General features: G+C 43.8%; 1 protein-coding gene across 3 annotated transcripts; it reads right to left on the bottom strand.

Annotated features, from left to right (window-relative positions):
• Positions 1-499: 499 nt before the first annotated feature.
• Positions 500-17,513, bottom strand: Il1rn (interleukin 1 receptor antagonist). Of its 3 annotated transcripts, none has more exons than XM_034506755.2 (5): positions 17,376-17,513; positions 6,658-6,709; positions 4,862-4,950; positions 3,756-3,868; positions 500-2,558 (listed from the first exon to the last, which is right to left on the bottom strand). In XM_034506755.2, exons 1-5 carry the CDS (start codon positions 17,383-17,385, stop codon positions 2,343-2,345), a joined length of 480 nt encoding a protein of 159 aa, XP_034362646.1. In that variant the 5' UTR covers positions 17,386-17,513; the 3' UTR covers positions 500-2,342. The 3 variants fall into 3 exon arrangements, with proteins under 3 accessions (XP_034362646.1, XP_076793603.1, XP_034362645.1); XM_076937488.1 differs by lacking the exon at positions 17,376-17,513 and adding an exon at positions 6,996-7,131; XM_034506754.2 differs by lacking the exon at positions 17,376-17,513 and having other exon boundaries at positions 6,658-6,918.
• Between the last annotated feature and the right edge of the window lie 875 nt (positions 17,514-18,388).

The following is an 18,388-nucleotide window of genomic DNA, read 5'->3' as shown; positions in this document are numbered from 1 at the left end:
CTTTCTCCCTTCCCTGTTCCCTTCCTCCCTTTCTTCCCTCTCCTTCTCCTCTTCTTGTCCTCCTCCCCCCACCCTTTCCACCTCCTCATCCACCTTCTTGTCCACCTCCTCATCCTTTTTCTGTGTAGCCTGGTTGTCCTGGAACTTGCTCTGTAGACCAAGCTGGCCTCAAACTCAGAGATCTGCCTGCCTCTGATTTCTAGTTCTGGATCTAAGGGTGTGCACCACCACACCTGTCAAAAGTAGTGCTTTTCAAATGTTAGCCTGGATACTTTATCTAGGAGTCTGGTTAAGGTGAGCTTCTAAGCCAGGAAGTCTGGTGTGAAGCCCAAGGAGCCGGCATTTGATTCCCAAATGATGGGGTTGCAAATTGTGGATCATACTTGAAGCAAGGAAGCTTTGAAATAGAGTCCTTGTGCACTAACTCCTCCAGGACTGATAATAGTAACCATATTACTACTCATTAGAGAAGGGTATTACAAAGACTAAAGGTGGTAGATCACTCTTCTGCAAAAGCTTTTATTTGTAAACAGAGATGGGAACACTGAGAAGAGTTTTAACTAGTTCATCCTGAGCACACATGGCAAACAACACAGGAGATGAAACCATGTCCACAGGATCACAGGATTCAGTGGAACATTTGTTTTTCCTCTTTGTCGACTATTAACTTGTTGCCCGGGAGCATTTGAACATTAGTGATTTTTGAACCAAGTGTTTGTTAAGATTCATCTATTGGGCTGGGTGGAGCTGTTTGTGGCTCATTCGTTATCTTTGCCATTGTGGGGCTTTCTGTTGAGTGCAGATCTGATACTTGCATGTTTATTCACCCACGATAGGTATTTGGGTTGTCTTTACTTGGTGGGTTCCTGGTGGACAACAATACTCTATAACATAGGCAAGGGTTTCTTGTTACCCAGAAATGAGGAAGAAGACTTTCAGAGAGGAGACAACTATTCTTTAGCCATAGAATTAAAAAAAATCTCCCGCCCTTCCTATTTCCCCAGCACCCTTATGCTTTAGGCCTCAGGTCATGGTCCCAACCAACCAAGTGGACATTTTCAGTATTTTATTGTAAAATAAAGCTAAAATCACAGGGAGGAGTAAGAAATTTTCCACGAGCACATATAACACATATTCTCCGAGTGTCTTCTAGGAGCCAAAGAGGGTGCTCATCCTTGTAGGGACCAAACACCCACCCACACACACACACACACACACACACACACACACACACACACCATGTACACACAGCACACGCACACACACAAACACACACACACCCCCCCACACACACACACACACACCATGTACACACAGCACACGCACACACACAAACACACACGAACATGATGCTCCCTGCCCAAGAAATGATCAGTAGATTCATTCATTCATCATATCGGGAAGAGCTTGAGAGCCACATTTTCACAGAGATAGTGGGGAACTTCTTTGGGCAGCTGTGGTAGGTTTGGAGTGAAGATGGTGTTTGGGCTGGACAGAGAAATACATATGTTGGAAATTTCCAAAAAAAAAAAAAAAAAAAAAAAGAAGGGGGAAGATTATGGGACTACTACAGTCCACCAAATTTTAACTTGTCAGTTTAGGACATCACACACACAAAAAGGAAAGGAGGAGAGCCTATTACTTATTTTTTTTTATGCTTATAACCATTTCACAAATGCAGGAGCATCTAATCCCCAGCTTCTCTCAGAAAGAAAGTAATTTCCACAAGAAGCCTCTCCCCTGTATGGAATAAGGCTGGCCTAATAAAATAACTATGAGATCCTTAATTTCTGTTTTCTCAATGCTTAAAAATGTCCTCCTGAGATGGAAGCATAGCGTGGTGGTAGAGCACATATTTAGTGTATGTGATGCCCTGGTGGGTTTCATCCCAAGCATCAAAAAACCCAAAATGAATTAACAAGGAGGATAAAAACCTGCTCCATAGACCAGCATAGGTTTATAAAATAGGGTAAGGGAGCCACTTGGGGCATATTGTCAAGTGACTTGGTGTGTGTGTGTGTGTGTGTGTGTGTGTGTGTGTGTGTGTGTTTGTGTGTGTGAACAGAAGACACCTAGGCCAAGCAAGTGTTCTACACTTCACTCAGATGGCAGAGGCAACCAGAAAGGGCTTTGAATAAAGGCCTGCCATGATCCAATTTGAAAGATTATTCTGGAATCATCATGGGGATTAGGTCAGCCAACAGACTGAAGGCAGAGATCTGTCATCAGGACTCTTCTGTCTCCTTCTACTGTCCACCTGCAAAAGTTGTTCCTTAGACCCCAATGATGGCCAGAGTGATCAAACAGTTGATGGTCATTGCTGGCCTGGGAGTGGGACAGTACTATTGGTCTTCCTGGAAATAGAACTTTGTAACTGTAAGGGGTTCTTCTGGTGTATTGGTAAGGCTCACAGGACGGTCAGCCTCTAGTGTTGTGCAGAGGAACCATCCTGGACAGGCAGCTGACTCAAAGCTGGTGGTGGGGCCGTTCTCGGAGCGAATGAAGGTAAAGCGCCTGTCTTCTTCTTTGTTCTTGCTCAGATCAGTGATGTTAACTTCCTGGAAGTCAAGAAATGGTCAGGTAATTGCTGAGGGCCAAGAAAGTCCTGGTTGCCTATCTCCACACCTCCCATAAGGCTGCTACCCTCTGATGGTCAAGAAATGAGCTCTTGGAGACCTGGCCAAAAAGCACAGGCTCCAGATTTCTTAAAATAGCACAAGTAGAAGGGGTTGTCCTGTGTCATCTCTTGCACATTCATGCCACTGTGGCCATGGCCCAGTAAGTCTAACAAATACATGTTCCCATCAGCATAGATTAAGGCCATAGCAGCAGTGATCTGTCCGAATGTGATTCTTTTAAGGAAAGAGGGATGTAAAGAAGGGGTAGGGTGTCTCAAAGCCCATAGGGTGTATTATGTGAGATACCCTGGTCATCCTTATTACATTTAAAATAAACAGTCACTCCTTTCCACCCACCTCTAAAAGGTGGTCCTGCCCATTGGTAAGAGTTAGCAACAAACTCATGGTTGTTTCTATTTGCAGTTGGGTTAAAGTTTGTCCAGCTAGCCCTCAAGATAATGTTTGAACAGCCATTACTACTGACTAGGTAAAGGAGTAACACAGGTCTGTAACACTGTAATCCCTGAGTAACACAGGGATGCAAATTAGTAGCATAGATACTAGATAACCAGTAGCATAGATAATCATTGGAAGTGTATAGTCTTGAGAATTGACCTTGCTAGAAGAGGGTAAGTTCAAGTGGTTTAGAAAGCACAAGACCCGTGGTGGTTCAGGTCCTGTGACAGTGTTATAGAGGTGCTTCTCCATGAAAACGTCTCCTCCTAGAGTTTAGACCCTTGTGCAGTGCCTTTTTACAATGAGTCCATATCAACCACACCACAGGCTTCTGCCAACAGACGTATGTAAGTCCAAGTTTAATAAGCACTTTCACATTGAGGCCCATTTTCTGGAACAATCTCTCATAAAAGTTGGCCACCACGTTACAAGGAAGCTCAGAATGTCTACTGAATACAAAGAAGTCCCATAAAGGGTGGTTTAGAGGATGAGAAACTACCTTGGATACTCAATACCGACCAAGAACACTGGACACTGCTTCAGGAGTGACCTCAAAACAATCCTCTGTGAGGAAGGAAAAGCCTCCCTCATCCTTGCATGCTCCCAGGCTCATGAGAAACGCCTGTGCTTGTCATAGCCACTTGGTTTTAGATAGATTTGATAGCTAAATCAGATTCTTACCTCCAGCTGGAGCTTGATACCATCTCCAGACTTGACACAAGACAGGCACAGCTTGCCCCCGTGGATGCCCAAAAACACACTATGAAGGTCAATAGGCACGATGTCTATCTTTTCTGGAGAAGAGTAGAGAATAGGGTCAGAAAGAGAGAAGAGGAGGCAGGGGTAGGGGAGTGTCTGTGGATATTTTCTGTCTCCTTTTTATACTAAAACTACAAGGTCAGAAGGTCAGGAAGACTATCTTTCTAGTCTGCTTCCAAGCAGTAGATTCAAGTGAGCACAGTCTGCCTAAGGACCAGCTCTCTAGATTCTACTCTGTTCCCAACTTTCCTTTCCTTTCTCCAGCGAACCAGCCCTCCAGGTCGGCAGACACACTGCTAGTAGACAGAGGCACAAAGCTCACAAGGCCCATGAATAGGTTCCATACAGTCCACCTTTCCATCCTGCTATTGGGTAGCAATAGAAAACCTAGCTTTCTGTGCTTGAGTGTATTCATGGGAGAATTACTAGAAAGACAGGAAAAGCCAGTTGCATAACTCCTGAGTGATACAGAAAAGTAGAGGGCTTAGGGAATACTGAGGAGATGTAGGCAATCCTTCCTTCCATCACAGAGATGTGGGAACTTTAAGCTCCACAGCTAAGGAAAATCCAAATTCTGTCAACTAAGTACCCTCATTTTTCTAAAAGAAAAACTGAAGAATTTGTGGATGATTCTCCTCCAAGTTCATCTAGCTTTGTCCCTAGTGTAGATGACTACATGATAAGGGCGGTATCTACAGTAAAACTGCTACCCAGCCCATGCACATACTATATTAGCCTAGGGCAAGGCTAGAGTTTGAATATCACTGAGGCATGGTGGTCTACCAGCACAGAAGGACTAAGGAGGTGCAGTGGTGCCTTCTGGCCCCTGTTCCTCCTAGCTGTGTCCCTGGGGTGTTGTGACCCAGCCTCGATCTTTTCTGCTCTCTTAAAGCCACTCCCATGGGTCTCCTGGTAGTGAAGCCACTCATTGCCAACTCAACAGAAATGACAACATCCCACCTGTGACCAGAGGAGCAGGGAAAGGACTCCATGGCCACATTATACCAGCTTCCTTGTTATCCACTTACCTTCTAGTTTGGTATTTGGTCCTTGTAAGTACCCAGCAAGGAGCTGGTTGTTCCTCAGGTAGAAGGTCTTCTGGTTAGTATCCCAGATTCTGAAAAGCAAAATGGCCTAGCTGGAATAGGCAGTACAGAGCCCTTTCCCACTTCTTCAGTCATCAAATTTACATCTAGATCTGCTGGAAGTGTGGTGCTTACTAACTTCATAACACAAATGAGAAGATTCAAGCCACTACTACGTAAGAGATGGGCCCATCTCTCACAGCTGGTGAACAGAAAACCTCCTTTCCTGTTCCTTACCCCCAAATCCCAGCATGGACATCCATAGCTTCAGCAGAATTTTCTGTAGAGCATCAGGATCTGATAGAACCTTAGGCAATGCAAACACATCCTATATTCACTCCACTAAGTAGAGCTGCCAGGTACAGGACTTTCTTCTGTTCTCATGCATTTATGTGTAAATTTAGATGGCAACCTGTAGCTAGTGGCCACCACATAGTATCACAGGCTCAAGGCTTGGGCTATACTGTAGCCAAGCTACTCTGGCTTGACTACTACTCCTACTTTAAGCCACTCTGCTTCTTAGACCTGCAAGTTTGTAACTAGAGCCCTTACTTCTCTTGTTGGATCACCTGCTCTGGGTCTGGCAGGGACAGCTGTCGTTGGGAACAAATCAGCTTCCTCTCTAGTGGCCTGTTTGTCACTCTCTGACTTTATGGTGAAGAGCCTTCTGGCTTTCAGAGAGGCAGGCACCTGTGAGGTGTGGTAATAGAGCCCTGATGATATGACCTTGGAGCTGTGTCTTTACTGATCATGGTAGCTGACAGAACTCCTTGGGTAGCTTGGGGCAGCCCAGAAGCTAAGTGATGGGTGGAGGTCAAACCAAGTACTTTGTATGTGAAGGAGTATTTGTGCCTTTGTGACTGGTCTCTACATCTCCAGTGAGCTTCAAACTGAAAGGACTCAATAATCTTGCTAACAGGACTCCAGGGACCTCTCTTGGGGCTGCTAAGAGGATGTGGTAGTAAATCTCACGAAGCAGTTACTGGATCTGTGGGACAGATTTGCCTTGAGATAGATGCGTAGACTCACAGTCAGAATCCCAGCCTCCAGCTGTGGGTCTAAAGCAGACAGGGTCAAAGGGGAAGTGACTCAACACAGACTTCATTCTCAGGAAGGATCAAAGGCAGATCGTATACACCAACAATCTCTTTATTCGTTTTTAAATCAAAATCGAGGCCTGCCATTTTAACTATATGGTTGATGGCATCTCCCAAGGCTCTTGATCCAATTTTAAAACTCAGGTCATTTTTCAGGCACTTTACAGTTCTCAGAGCACAGGTCTCAGAACATGGTTACAGTATCACTCATGTATTTAGTGTTCACAATCCTGTAAGGGACACAAGGGTTATCACCAAACCAGTATCATGTTACAGATAAGGAAACTGGGAACTCCAAAGAGAGATATTTTCCAAGTCAACACAGACGAGTGTAGACTGTTGGTCGGAGCCTTTGACTGTGTCCTGTTGCAGTATTCCTCTTTGCTAGATCACAAAGCTAGCGTTCTTCCTGGATGCCTGTCCATCACTTACTGAACATCTAGACATCTGAGAAAGGGAGCATAATCAACTGTCCTGTTGTCCAGGCATGGAATACTTTAAGCCTTGAAGACTGCATTTAGCACACTGTTCTTGAATCAAGGATGTACAGCCATTTCCATTCCATTCCTGTATATACCCTGGACATATGGTATGTGTCTCTGGCCCTTGGTCTATGCAACTCTATGTCTTTGGTAGACTTACCTGAAAGCTTGCATCTTGCAGGGTCTTTTCCCAAAAGGGCGACAGGCTGCCTCTGAATGAAACAGAAGGATGAGAAGGAGAGAGATTAGGTGACTGTAGGGTCCCCTGCAGATTTCCATCCCGAGGCTGCAGCAAGGCAATAGAGACTAGTGACTGCCATTTCAGGCTCAAGGTGGTTGCTTATAAAGAAAGTTCGCCAGCCTGCGCTGCTGTCATTCCGTTCCATTGTCAAAAGCGGAAAAACCCTCATATTTCCAAAAAGAGAAACCTTTGCTGTTGTCACTGTCAACCCTGAGAGTGTTGCAATGGTGTGTTGTAACTGATCTCCTCCCCCTTACCCTGTGTAATTTCCCCAAAATTGAGCTCTCTGTTTCCCCTTCATGGTGTTCCTGGGAAGAAGAGGACAAAGAAAACTAGACTCCCTTATTTGCATGACAGGTACTCTGAGTCTATTTGCTGATCCTTCCTGCCCCCCACCCCCACCCCAATAGATCTGAGTAGAAATGTCCTCTTCATCTGAAGGCAAGCGATAGGGCCTGGTGAACAGTGTCATGTCACTTTGGAGAACGGACAGTTGGCTAGACTCTGGATAAACATTGTGTCCAGAACCGGATGATAAATATTTGGTATTTTGTGAACTATCCAATCTAGCATAATACTCAGCTCAGCCGTCATGGTGCAAAAGCACCCACAAGCAATTTGTAAGCCAGAAAAGTCAACTCTGCTCCAACAGGCTTTGTTTACAAAACATGGGACAGATCACATGTGGCGCAGAAGTCTGCTGACCTCTGCTCTAGAGAAATGAGTCCTTCCAATAGGTGTGTTAAAATTAGCCATCTTTCCCCAATTTCACATCTGGAAAGTTGAAGTCTTTTTTTTTTTTTTTTAAATAATTATTATTATCTTATTTACATCCCAAATGCACACCAACCCACCTATAAAACTTTTGGTTCAAAATTTGTCTCCCCTAAAAATGCAGGACAAAAATGGAGCAGAGACTGAAGAAATGGCCAACCAATAACTGGCCCAACTTGAGACCATCCCATGGGCAAGCATCAATCCCTGACATCATTAATGATAGTCTGTTATGCTTGCAGGCAGGAGCTTAGCGTGGTGGTCCTCTGTGAGGCTGGAGTCTTTTAGAGGTGACTTCATCCTCAAATCATGGAAAAGTAGATGAAGTGTGTGGACAGCAACAGGTCCAGACTCCTTCTCTGCCACCTGTCACTACCATCTGTGTGACCTTGAAAAAGTCACTTGGTTTATTTATTTGTGAGGCCTCTTCATTCTCAGAATAAGGAGAATCATGTCTTCCTTGAAGGTAGAAGGAAAGGAGGGAGTTCAGTGTTTGACCCAAGTGAGCATTAATAAACACTAAGTTCCTTTCATGCAATTTTCTGGCAGTTGAGAATGGTAAGGGTCTTCCTATTGTATTTTACTAAAAGGGAAAGAGAGTCTTTGTGTGTTCCCCCAAGGGAGAGTGCTGTCAGGAGCACACACACAGCATTTTTAGAACTGGATGGGAGCATAGTGGTCACCTTATCTCAACCTCTCACTACTTTAAAGAGACTCAGAAAGAGACATCAAGAAGGGTTGTAGGGCTTGTTAATGGTGGAGGACTAAACCCCAGCTCTTATGGCCAGATTACCCTAACATACTCATTGGTCTGGATGAATTTGACCTCATTTTCTTTTTTCTTTTGGTTTTTGAGACAGGGTTTCTCTGTGTAGTCCTGAGTGTCCTGGGACTCACTCTGTACACCAGGCTGACTTTGAACTCAGAGATCCTCCTGTCTCTGCCTCCCTCATGTTGGGATTAAAGGTGAGCCCACCACTGCTCAATGGATGTAGTGCTATTCAACCCAAGAAACCAGAGTCTATCCAAAGGAGAGTTAAATCCTTTCGCGGAGAAGCAAAAGAACTGTCAAGTCTTTCAAGAGTTATTTCCCCCAACCAATGGGATGTGTTTGCTACTATAATGCTGGATGGTAATTTTGAAAATCAAAATGGCAAGTACATATCTTTCTTGAGTTATTGTAGAAAAATGCTCTATCTACCTGTGACAGCCAAGAGGATGTTCTGTTTGCTCGTTTCTTTATTTGCTTTGAAAATCTTTTGTGAAGCTGGCTGAAGGAGAGGATGTGCATGAACTTGCCTAGTTATTTACAACATCCCGGACTGCTGAATTAATTAAGCTTTTAAAGTTTCTGAAAGGTTTATTAGTCACCAGGTACAAACCGTTGCTATCACACTGTTGAAAGGTGAAGTAGCTGCCATCCAGCTCCCATAAGCTCTCTCATGCTTGTTTAATGTACTTCTGAAGCCACCTTGGACTCTTTTTATTACTTATTTATTTGTACAGATACTATACCTTACATATCAATAAAATTCACATTAAAACCCTGAAATAGGCAATAGGTTGATGATTGCCAGAGGCAGGAGATGCCAAGGAATGCATAGAGCTAGACACGCTGATGGACTGACTGCTTCTGTTGTAAAGCATAACCTCTAAGAGAGTACAGATGACTTTGCTCAACTGTTTCCAGTTGCCCCAGAAAGGATAGCCTGTGTGGCTCTGAGCCAACAATTTTAGGAAGCAGAGATGTGTAGGCCACTACAAAAGGAACAATTTCCGTATTCCCAAGCTTCTGGCCCCACTCCTATAAAGGGTTGCAGTTATCTTTGCCTCCTGGTAGACCCTTCAATTCCCCTTGTACACAGCCCCATCTGTTGAAGGTCAGATGCCTGTCTCTCTTCTGCCTCTATGCTGCTTCACAGATCTAACGTTTGCCAAGTTGCTAAGATGAGCAAGTTCTGGATATCCAGGGATCATATGACAGTAATAGCACTGTTTACTATACACTGAAACTTGGTGAGAGTGGTTGCTGAGTAGCCTCACTGCCTCTCCCCTCTAAGAGGGAAGAAGAAGGGAAGTGAGAAGGGCAGAAGGAGAAGGGAAGGGAGGAAAAAGGAGGAGAAAAATGGGATTTATGTGAGGAGGAAGATGTGTTAATTAGCCTGTCTATGGTGAAAATTCTACAACTTATATCAAGATGTTAAGTTTATGCCTTAAATGTATTTGATTTCTTATTATGCATTCATAGGAAGACAAAAATAACACAAGAAATACAAGACAATTTAACAGTAGTTAAAGTGAAGCATAAATATTTGTATCACATTGTCCTGTAAATATGATGATATTTACAAATGCCGTGATTTCTACATGTAGTATATAAGAATGTCAAGTTATACATACTTGGTCCATTTTATACTATGTAATTTTCTATATTAGAGTTTGTTATTCTTTTCATTTCATTTTCAGATTTTTTATAGAACGTTGTTTTTTGAAAACTGAGGTTTTGATAGCTACTGATATAGTGATGAATGAAAAACTAGAGATTTCTTAATGAGGATACATGTCTAGAGGAGCCAAGCCCTTTTTTTTTGTTTGTTTCTTTTTTCCATTTTTATTGGATATTATATTTACATTTCAGATTTTATCCCATTACCCGATTCTCCCCACCACCCAGGAACCTCCTATCCCATCCCCCCTCCTTATGCTTCTATGAGTATTTGCCCCCACCTACCCCCCCACTCCCACCTCCCCACCCTCGAATTCCACCCCCCCACTCGGTGTTCAGCCTTCGTGGGACCAAGGATCTCCTCTCCCACCTATGCCCAACAAGGCCATCCTCCCCTACATGTACAGATGGAGTCATGGGTCCCTCCCTATGTGCTCCCAGGCTGGTGGTTTAGACCCTGGGGAGCTCTGGTTGGTTGGTATTGTTGGAGGAGCCAAACTTTAGTCAACTGGTGAGGCTTTGCTAGAACATCAGATCAGTCTCATCATCGCAAACATTCTTTAAGAAGGAATCCTGAGGAAGAGAAGTGACTTGCCAGGCGAATAGCCGGGTTCTATACTAGTCTCTGCCCTCAGACAACGGTCTAAGCAAAATCCTCTCCCCATCATGATAGCTGCTGAGTAATCTTTCTCCGACCTCAACCCAAAATCAGACGGGAAGAGATTATTCCTTGAGGTTAGAAACATTAGGCTCCCAGACTCCCTTGGTCTATGTCTCCTTTCCATGACCACTTTCATCTCCACAAAGGCCAGCAGTATGTTCTTTCTGAGTGTGCAGGAGACGGGACCTGAGCTGACCCCATGTTTCAATCCTCTTACATCACTCTAAGCTGTACTGCCTCAGACAAGGTGCCCAGACTCTCTAGATCTCAGTTTCATTACCCATTAACCAGGTTTAATACTGGAAACCACAACGTGGGTTGCTATGAGAACTCAGTAAGATGATGTTCTGGCACGTGGGAATTACTCAAACAGTAGTGATTGTGCGTAGTTCCTTACTTCAGGCAAAATGGGAAGGATGAGTCACGGTGCCCACCAGCCCTGCAGTCCTGGCCCACATGTACAGCTTGTACACCTCCTCCTCTCCCTGCTACTGATCCACGCTCCTTCCTGGATTTTCTGTGGTGAGCCTGAGCAGATCTCCCTACTAGATAGAGGGGGAAGAGGAGGAAGGAAAAAGTCTTCTTTCTTTCTTCTTCTTCTGGCCTCAATTCCACTCCTAATTTTTTCTTGTGGTGTTACTATTGGTGATCTTGGCAACACTGCTCACCAATTCTGGGAGGTGCAGCCCAGATTTTACTTCCTGAACAAGCTTAAGGATCTCAACACAAACAGAGCCCTGTGACTTCCTTTTGGGTTCTACTGAGGCAAGGGGATAGAAAACCTGAGCTATCCACACATCAGGAGAGGCAATAGGCAATAACAGGAGCTTTAAGGACACAGCAGGGTATAAACAAAAGTGTTCTCACACATGGGTCAGGGGCCTTAAGATTACCTTTGCATCAGGTTACAAGGAGGGACCACCTTTACAGCTGTCTTCTGTTGAAGCCTTTTATATATTAAGCACAGCATTGACCACATGGAAATTTTTGGTAGATCTTTGCTAGTTCTTAATTTCAGTTGATAAGGTCTTTCAGTTCTAGAATTTCCATTTGATTCCTTTTTTTTTTTTTTTAAACAATATAGTTTGTAGCTCTCTATCAGAAAATTTAAACTTGTCTTCTTTGGAAATATAATAATATAATATCTGGGCCTACGTACTTTGTGTGTGTGTGTGTGTGTGTGTGTGTGTGTGTGTGTGTGTGTGAGAGAGAGAGAGAGAGAGAGAGAGAGAGAGAGAGAGAGAGAGAGAGAGAGCGCCAAACCTACTCCATCTTGGGTCTGGACTCTGTCTTAAAAGAAAAAAAAAAAAAAAAAAAAAAAACAAAAAAAAACCACCTGAGAACTTGACCTGCAGCAGAACCCAAGTTGCACTCAAGAACCAGGAAGAACCCCATGGCCTGTTCTTGGCCTGTACCCCAGAGTTTCTCTGTAGCTACTTCCTTGCAACAGTTAATCAAAGATTAGTCTGATTGTTTCAGATGCACTTTCAGACCTTTTGTGATTGTTCACGATCTTGCTTCAGAACACCCACCTGTCCGCTTACAATGGTCATTCTATCAGATGTTTGCCAGGCTGGACACCCCTCACTTGCTCCCATTTTCCTGTAAAACCCTGTCCCAATGAGGGTTCAGGGCTGCTTCACCAAACCATCTTGTGGGTTGACGGTGAATAAGCCTAAACTCGAGTTTGTAATAAAGAGACCCTAACGTGATTACATCAGAGTCGGCTCCTTGGTCTTTTGGGGTTCATGAATACTTCCTGGCACATATGTAATGTTGGGTGTCTTCCTTCACTACTCGTCACCTTAATTTTTTGAGGTAGGGTCTCTCACTGAATGGATTCAGCTACATTAGTGAGCCCCAGAGACCCTCCTTCTGCCACCTACCCAGTGCTAGGATTACAGGTTCACATGGTGATTCCCAGTTTTAAGATGGATAGTGGAAATTTGAAATTAGTTCCTCATGTTTGTGCAAGCCAACATTTTTGTCAACTGAGCCATCTTCTCATTCCTGCATGTGCTTTTAAAAGGGTGTCCCTGATAACTCCATTATTGGAGTTCCTTCTGGGTCTCCTACTGTCTGTTTTCCTTTGATGCACAAACTGCCTTGCATATATATTATGGTTCCTGAAAAGGCCTTACTGAGGTTTTGGAGAAAGAGCCTTAGGCCACTGGAGGCATACTTTTGAAGGGAATTTCTCTGCCTTTTCCTTGTTCTTTATTTCCTAGGTGATTAAGTTATGTACTCTGCAGTATTGATATCTGGTATACACATAAAACTCTAAGCAATAAGACCACTTAAGTTTGGACTAGAGGCTCCAAAGCTGTGACCCAGTTAAATTCCTTCTCTTGGTAAGTTAATTATATCAGCTATTTTATTATATAATCACAAAGCCGACTAACACCACATGTCTGGCTACTTTATATTTGCTCAGGGACACTGTATATTTAACATGTAGAGATTTTTTTTAAGGATGTGTATAATGTTATCTTCATCCTTAGATGGGTCATTTTGCTTCTGCTGGGCAACTGGCCCAGAACCCTGAGGTCCCAGGTAACATTTACCCAAATAAGAGTTGAGCTCATTTACAAGTGGGTTTGGATACTTGAGAGGGCTGTTCTAATTCTCCAGGAGTCTCTCTCAGACTGCACAGACCCATTTCCCTGAATGGAATATAATGTATAAATTTTAACCAGTTTGTTTTGAGCTCACCAAACCACGGTCAATGGATTCTCAAAAATCTTAGCTTAGGGAGAGATTCCACAGGGACTGATGGAGCTGGGTGTTACCCACATTTTTAAAAAGTCCTATTACTTCCTTTCTCATTTCTGTCATTAAACACCAACTAAGGCAAAACGAAGGAAGGGTTTGTTTTGGCTCACTGTTTGAATGTTGATCATGGTGGAGAAAGCAGCTGGTCACAGCATCAATAGTTACTGCTCAGCTAGTCACACCATCCACAGTCAGGAAGCAGAGAGTAATGACCGCTAGTGCTCACTGGTCACAGCGTCTGCAGTCAGGAAGCAGAGAGTAATGACCGCTAGTGCTCACTGGTCACAGCGTCCGCAGTCAGGAAGCAGAGAGTAATGACCACTAGTGCTCAGCTGCTTGTTTTCCTTTATCTAGTCCTGTGCCGAGCATAGACTGGTGAAGTCCACAAATTGGTACAGTTTTCCCACCCAATTAATTCAATTTACAAACTACCATATAGACATACCCAGAGGGTTGTTCTCTAGGTGATTCTAGATCTTATCAAAGTGACGGTATTAACATTCAAATTCACCATGTTTGGGGATAGAGTTAAAAGGGACAGTGGGAGAGCTGCATGGGAGCCAGAACAAGAAAGCCCACTAATGCTACCCCAAGGATCTAAGATCCATCTTAAGGAAAATCACACTGGAGAGTGTTGTCAGCCTTGTTTTATCCCAATAGTCATGGGGTCAGAAGATAGACTATAGTTAGATTACTACTAGAAGATAGAACGGGGGTGATCCAGCCTGAATTATGCTGTGTGAAACCACTCTGTCTCCTCTGTAAATTTTATTTACAGCATCTCCCAGTTGCTACAGCTTACGTGCTCCCACTAAGGAAGATTTAAAGCAATCAACCCTGTGTCTGTGAGTGGGAACTTGGCAACTGGGTGTTGCCAGCTCCAGTGCCCCACAGAGGCAGGAACATTTGGCTGACTTTCTTTTTTTTCTGGAGAGAAACCATCTTTATTTGTTCCAGTACCAAACTCCTCTCAGCCTCAAATGGTTCACATGCAGGTCTCTCACGCCTTGCATTCTTACTGATAGATCCATATTACTAAGAAACTTTAATGAACCCTGATGTGAGTATTGCCCCTGTGTTGGAGCTGAGCGTGTGTCACCAGGCACCATTTGTGAGATGCCTGCATTTGGCCTTGGGTGAGTAAGTGTGCACCCTGAGTTGTAGCAAAATCATCTGAAAGCCTCTAGCCAACACTCGAATAGCTGGGCACTATATGTATACACCATATAGTTTTGGCAATATTAATCTAATTTTGCTAATTCTTACTAAAACAGTGGTCCAAAGTTGTTCCTTTCAAGTCATGTATAAATAAACTAGTATGAGAGGAAGGGGGAAAAACACCGGATGGTATATCTGATTTTTTTTTTTTTTTGTCCATCTGCTTCTAGCTACCTATGTCAGGTATTTGAGCTCATCTTAATAAAACCCCTTGTTAGAAACTCCCTAGGGCAGGGCAGGTTTGGAGAGAGCTGTGCTTCTGGCCATCTCTACCCAGGCGTCAGCCCTCTACCTTTCTGATGTCAAGGTGATCATGTGTACTCGCTTGGCTAGTAAAGGTCATTCAGGAGGCAGGGAGTAAATAAAAAATGTGCATCAGTGCTTTTCAAGAGGCTTAATTTCTTCCCAGATCCAGATTCCAAAAGCCTTCCCTGAATCCTTTCTGAGGTTAAGTCTTCCTAAATGGCTTTTACTTCCATGGTGTGTGGGTGTGATTTGGATTGGCTCTGGATGTCACTGTTTTTATAGTTATCATGTCTTCAGAGGTACATGTTCTTTTTCCTGATGGTTAACTTCATAAAGCGAGAGATAATGGAGATGGACAGGGATTCCGAGACAGGGCACGGCTATGCTGTCATTTGCAGTGACCACCTCTGTTGGAGCATTCACTACTTTTATGTTCAGTGATAAAACACCATAATTTGAAGCAACCTATAGAAAAAAAGAGTTTATATGTCTCAAGAAGGGCTAAGAGTCTATCATGTAGGGGAAGCATCGTGCCTGGAGCAGGCAGTCGGGAGCTCATATTTTCAACCACAGACACAAAGCATACATGAACTAGAAGTGGACTGAGGCTTTAAATGGTCCCACCCACTGTAATGTTCTCCTCAAGCGAGGCTGCACCTACTAAACTGCTCCAGACCGACCACCAACCAGGCACCAAATGGACAAATGCCCAAGCATTTCTCATTCAAACTACCACAGGTGGTATAGTCTGCCACTGAGTGATACACCATCTTGTACTACATTCTTCATACCAATCTACTCTGTGTAAGGTGGACATCATAGAACACACTTTCATGATGGGAATGCGCTTGGACAGCTTGCAGAAAAAACCTCAAGGCCCAGAAAGACTATACTTCCTCTAAATGCTGTCTGAGGCAAGGTTTAAATTCTGGTTTTTGTTCTTTCCCATACTACATACTGTCTTGCCACAGGTGTTTACCTTCTTTGCTTCATTGTAAGATCAACGAGAGCAAGAACTCTACTTATTCTTATGATTTTATTTTTTGCCTCTGGCTCATTGTCCTATGGAGTAACTATTTAGTTCATAACTGCTTGGAGATAGGGAAAAGTGTATGGGATGTAAGAAAAAATGATTTTAAACCTTTGTATAGGTTATAATAAAAGCCATTTTTACCTGGTTATGGACTAGAATAACAAACTATCTTGGTTTGTCAAAGACTGTTTTAGCTTCATTACTGAAAATTCTGTATCTTGGTGAGCTCCTCAGTCTTTGAAAAACCTAGCATGATTGGTCACTCTAAATTGTGAACCCTGGTGGATGGTGCCACAAATTGCAAACACGTTGATTTAATGACTGTCTCTTGCTAATGTAGCTTGTTCTTATTGGCAAAGATATGATCCATTTGGATAGATGATGTGTAGTTTAGATGATAGATGAATTCATAGATGATAAATAAGACAGACACAGAGACTAATAGATAACTGAAATATATACTCAAGCCAAAAATGAGCTTCTCACCCAGGAAAAGACCAGAGTAAATAAAAGAATGGTCACATCCACCATTGATTCAAGTTAAGTCATTTATTTTAAGACAGTGTTAGTGGCTAGCATTCTTAACCTGTCTTCAGATGTGGGTCCTAAACAGGATTTATTCTTCCCATCATCATTGCTTTCTCCTTCTCTTTCTTCCTTCCTTCTTTATAAGAATCATCTGTGAGGTAAGGAGCAGGACTCCACAGACAGAGAAAGACTCAGGGAGGTACATGCTACACCCTTGCTCCTGCCTCACGCAGCACCCTCTTCCCCATCAAATCACATGCTTGACCTCTTGATTCTTAGAGCCACGGTTTCTGCTTAGCTGCCATTGGAAGCTTCCATCACTTTGGCTTTTGAATGTGTTTCTGAATCCTTCTTTCAGGGACTGTGGTGTCTATATTGTGCTTGCTTGCACTGATTCCTGAATTCAACCCAGTTCACGCTTACCAGCATGTAACACCTATGTGTCTGCTAGTCCTATATATTTTGGAATAAGCTATTTTAAAATAAGAGTCTGTCTGGCTCTGGAAATACTAGATAGTACCACAGATAATATTTGGCTCTTCCTTTAAGAACATCCACCTGAGCCTATATTCTTTATGGCAAACATGTCTAGAAGTTGCCTAGTGTCAATCTGTTAATCCTCTGCAGACTCTGCCCTGCTCTATCACTCTTCAACCTTGTGGCCACAAGTGACCTCCTATCAGCAGTTCTCATTACACACACACACTTCTTTCCACCACCTTACAGAGACATTTCATCAATTTCTTGTTTCCATAAACAGTGGAGAACGTCCAGCACCTCTAGCGACTTTTCTTGTATCGGGCGCACCCCCTTCGCCCCAGCATATCTAGGTAGTTTCCTGGGATGTGGTGACTTCCCATTGGCCAGATTTTCGCGATAGCCTAGTGCTCCATGCATCTGGCCAACACTAGTGGTGGACAATTCCTCTTTTATTTTTCACACGACTTCAAAGAGCTTACCTGAAGCCATGGAGGAGCTAAACAGGACACAAGGTCTTCCACTGCCTTCCAACGTCTCGCTCCAGAAATACGTGCTGTGTATAAAGGAGCACCCAGGCAGCGTCTATGGCACAGACCTTCACAGGGTGGAACTGCCCCGCCTTCCCAGCTACCTAAGCAGAATAAGAGGGGGGAGCTGGCCACTCCCATACTCCTACACAGGCCAGTCAGCTCTAGGAGGTGGGTTGCTGATGACTGAAGCCAAGCCAGGCTCAGCTTCCAGAGGGGTGACTCAGGCTAGCAGAAGCTAAACTGGTTCTTATCTACGTAAAACTGGAGGTCACATGTGGGAAAGGAGCTGGATTTATGAGGTGGGGCCTTTGTATCACCCCAAACCCAACTGTTATGAGACCATCACACATGCACACATTTATTCAAAACACATCCTGACTTAGTCCTGCCTGTGGCTCTTACAAGTGCTCTCACAAGCACTGGTTGCAAGCCAAACAAGGCCACTTGTGTTCTAATGAAAGGAAGTGGAGAGGGAAAGATTCAAATAAGCTAATTCCTTGTGGGGGTAAGGGTCACAGGAGAAATCAAATGCATGACATGTCTATGAGGTACCCAGGCAGATATCTTAGAAGGTGACCAGGGAAGTGGCATTTGAGCCGGGGAAGGGAAAGAATGTTCCAATCGCAGGAAACAGCCAAGAAGAGGACTTGGGCTGGGTTATTTCATGACCTGAGCATTATGCTGACTACCCTATGTAATCACAGCATCACTTAGAAGTTTACCCCGTTTTCCAAGTATGCTTGCATTTCACCATTGTACCACTGTCAAGACTCACTGCAGAAGGCCAGAGATGCATTCTCTCAACTTTCTCTGAAGCTCTCAGTTCTCTGATTCCTGTTTCTCTGTGGTTCAACCAACGTGCTCTGGCTTCCTGCCTCTGTGCCCTCCCACCAAGGAGTGGACAACTCCTGTGTGCTTAATAACCATGAGGCTGATAGGCAGGTAACAGCAGCCAGTGATCC

The sequence above is a fragment of the Arvicanthis niloticus genome, chromosome 6 (genome assembly GCF_011762505.2).
Source record: "Arvicanthis niloticus isolate mArvNil1 chromosome 6, mArvNil1.pat.X, whole genome shotgun sequence".
NCBI lineage: Eukaryota > Metazoa > Chordata > Mammalia > Rodentia > Muridae > Arvicanthis > Arvicanthis niloticus.
Note: the sequence above shows the minus strand (reverse complement) of the source record. Positions and strands in the feature narration are given on the sequence as shown.

Excerpts from the sequence above, each read along its gene's own strand:
- Il1rn (XM_034506754.2), bottom strand. The coding sequence starts at position 6,776 with ATGGAAATCTGCAGGGGACCCTACAGTCACCTAATCTCTCTCCTTCTC. Across the intron at positions 4,951-6,657 it reads TGCAAGATGCAAGCTTTCAG|AATCTGGGATACTAACCAGA; the intron begins GTAAGTCTACCA and ends TTTGCTTTTCAG. Across the intron at positions 3,869-4,861 it reads ACCAAATACCAAACTAGAAG|AAAAGATAGACATCGTGCCT; the intron begins GTAAGTGGATAA and ends ACTCTTCTCCAG.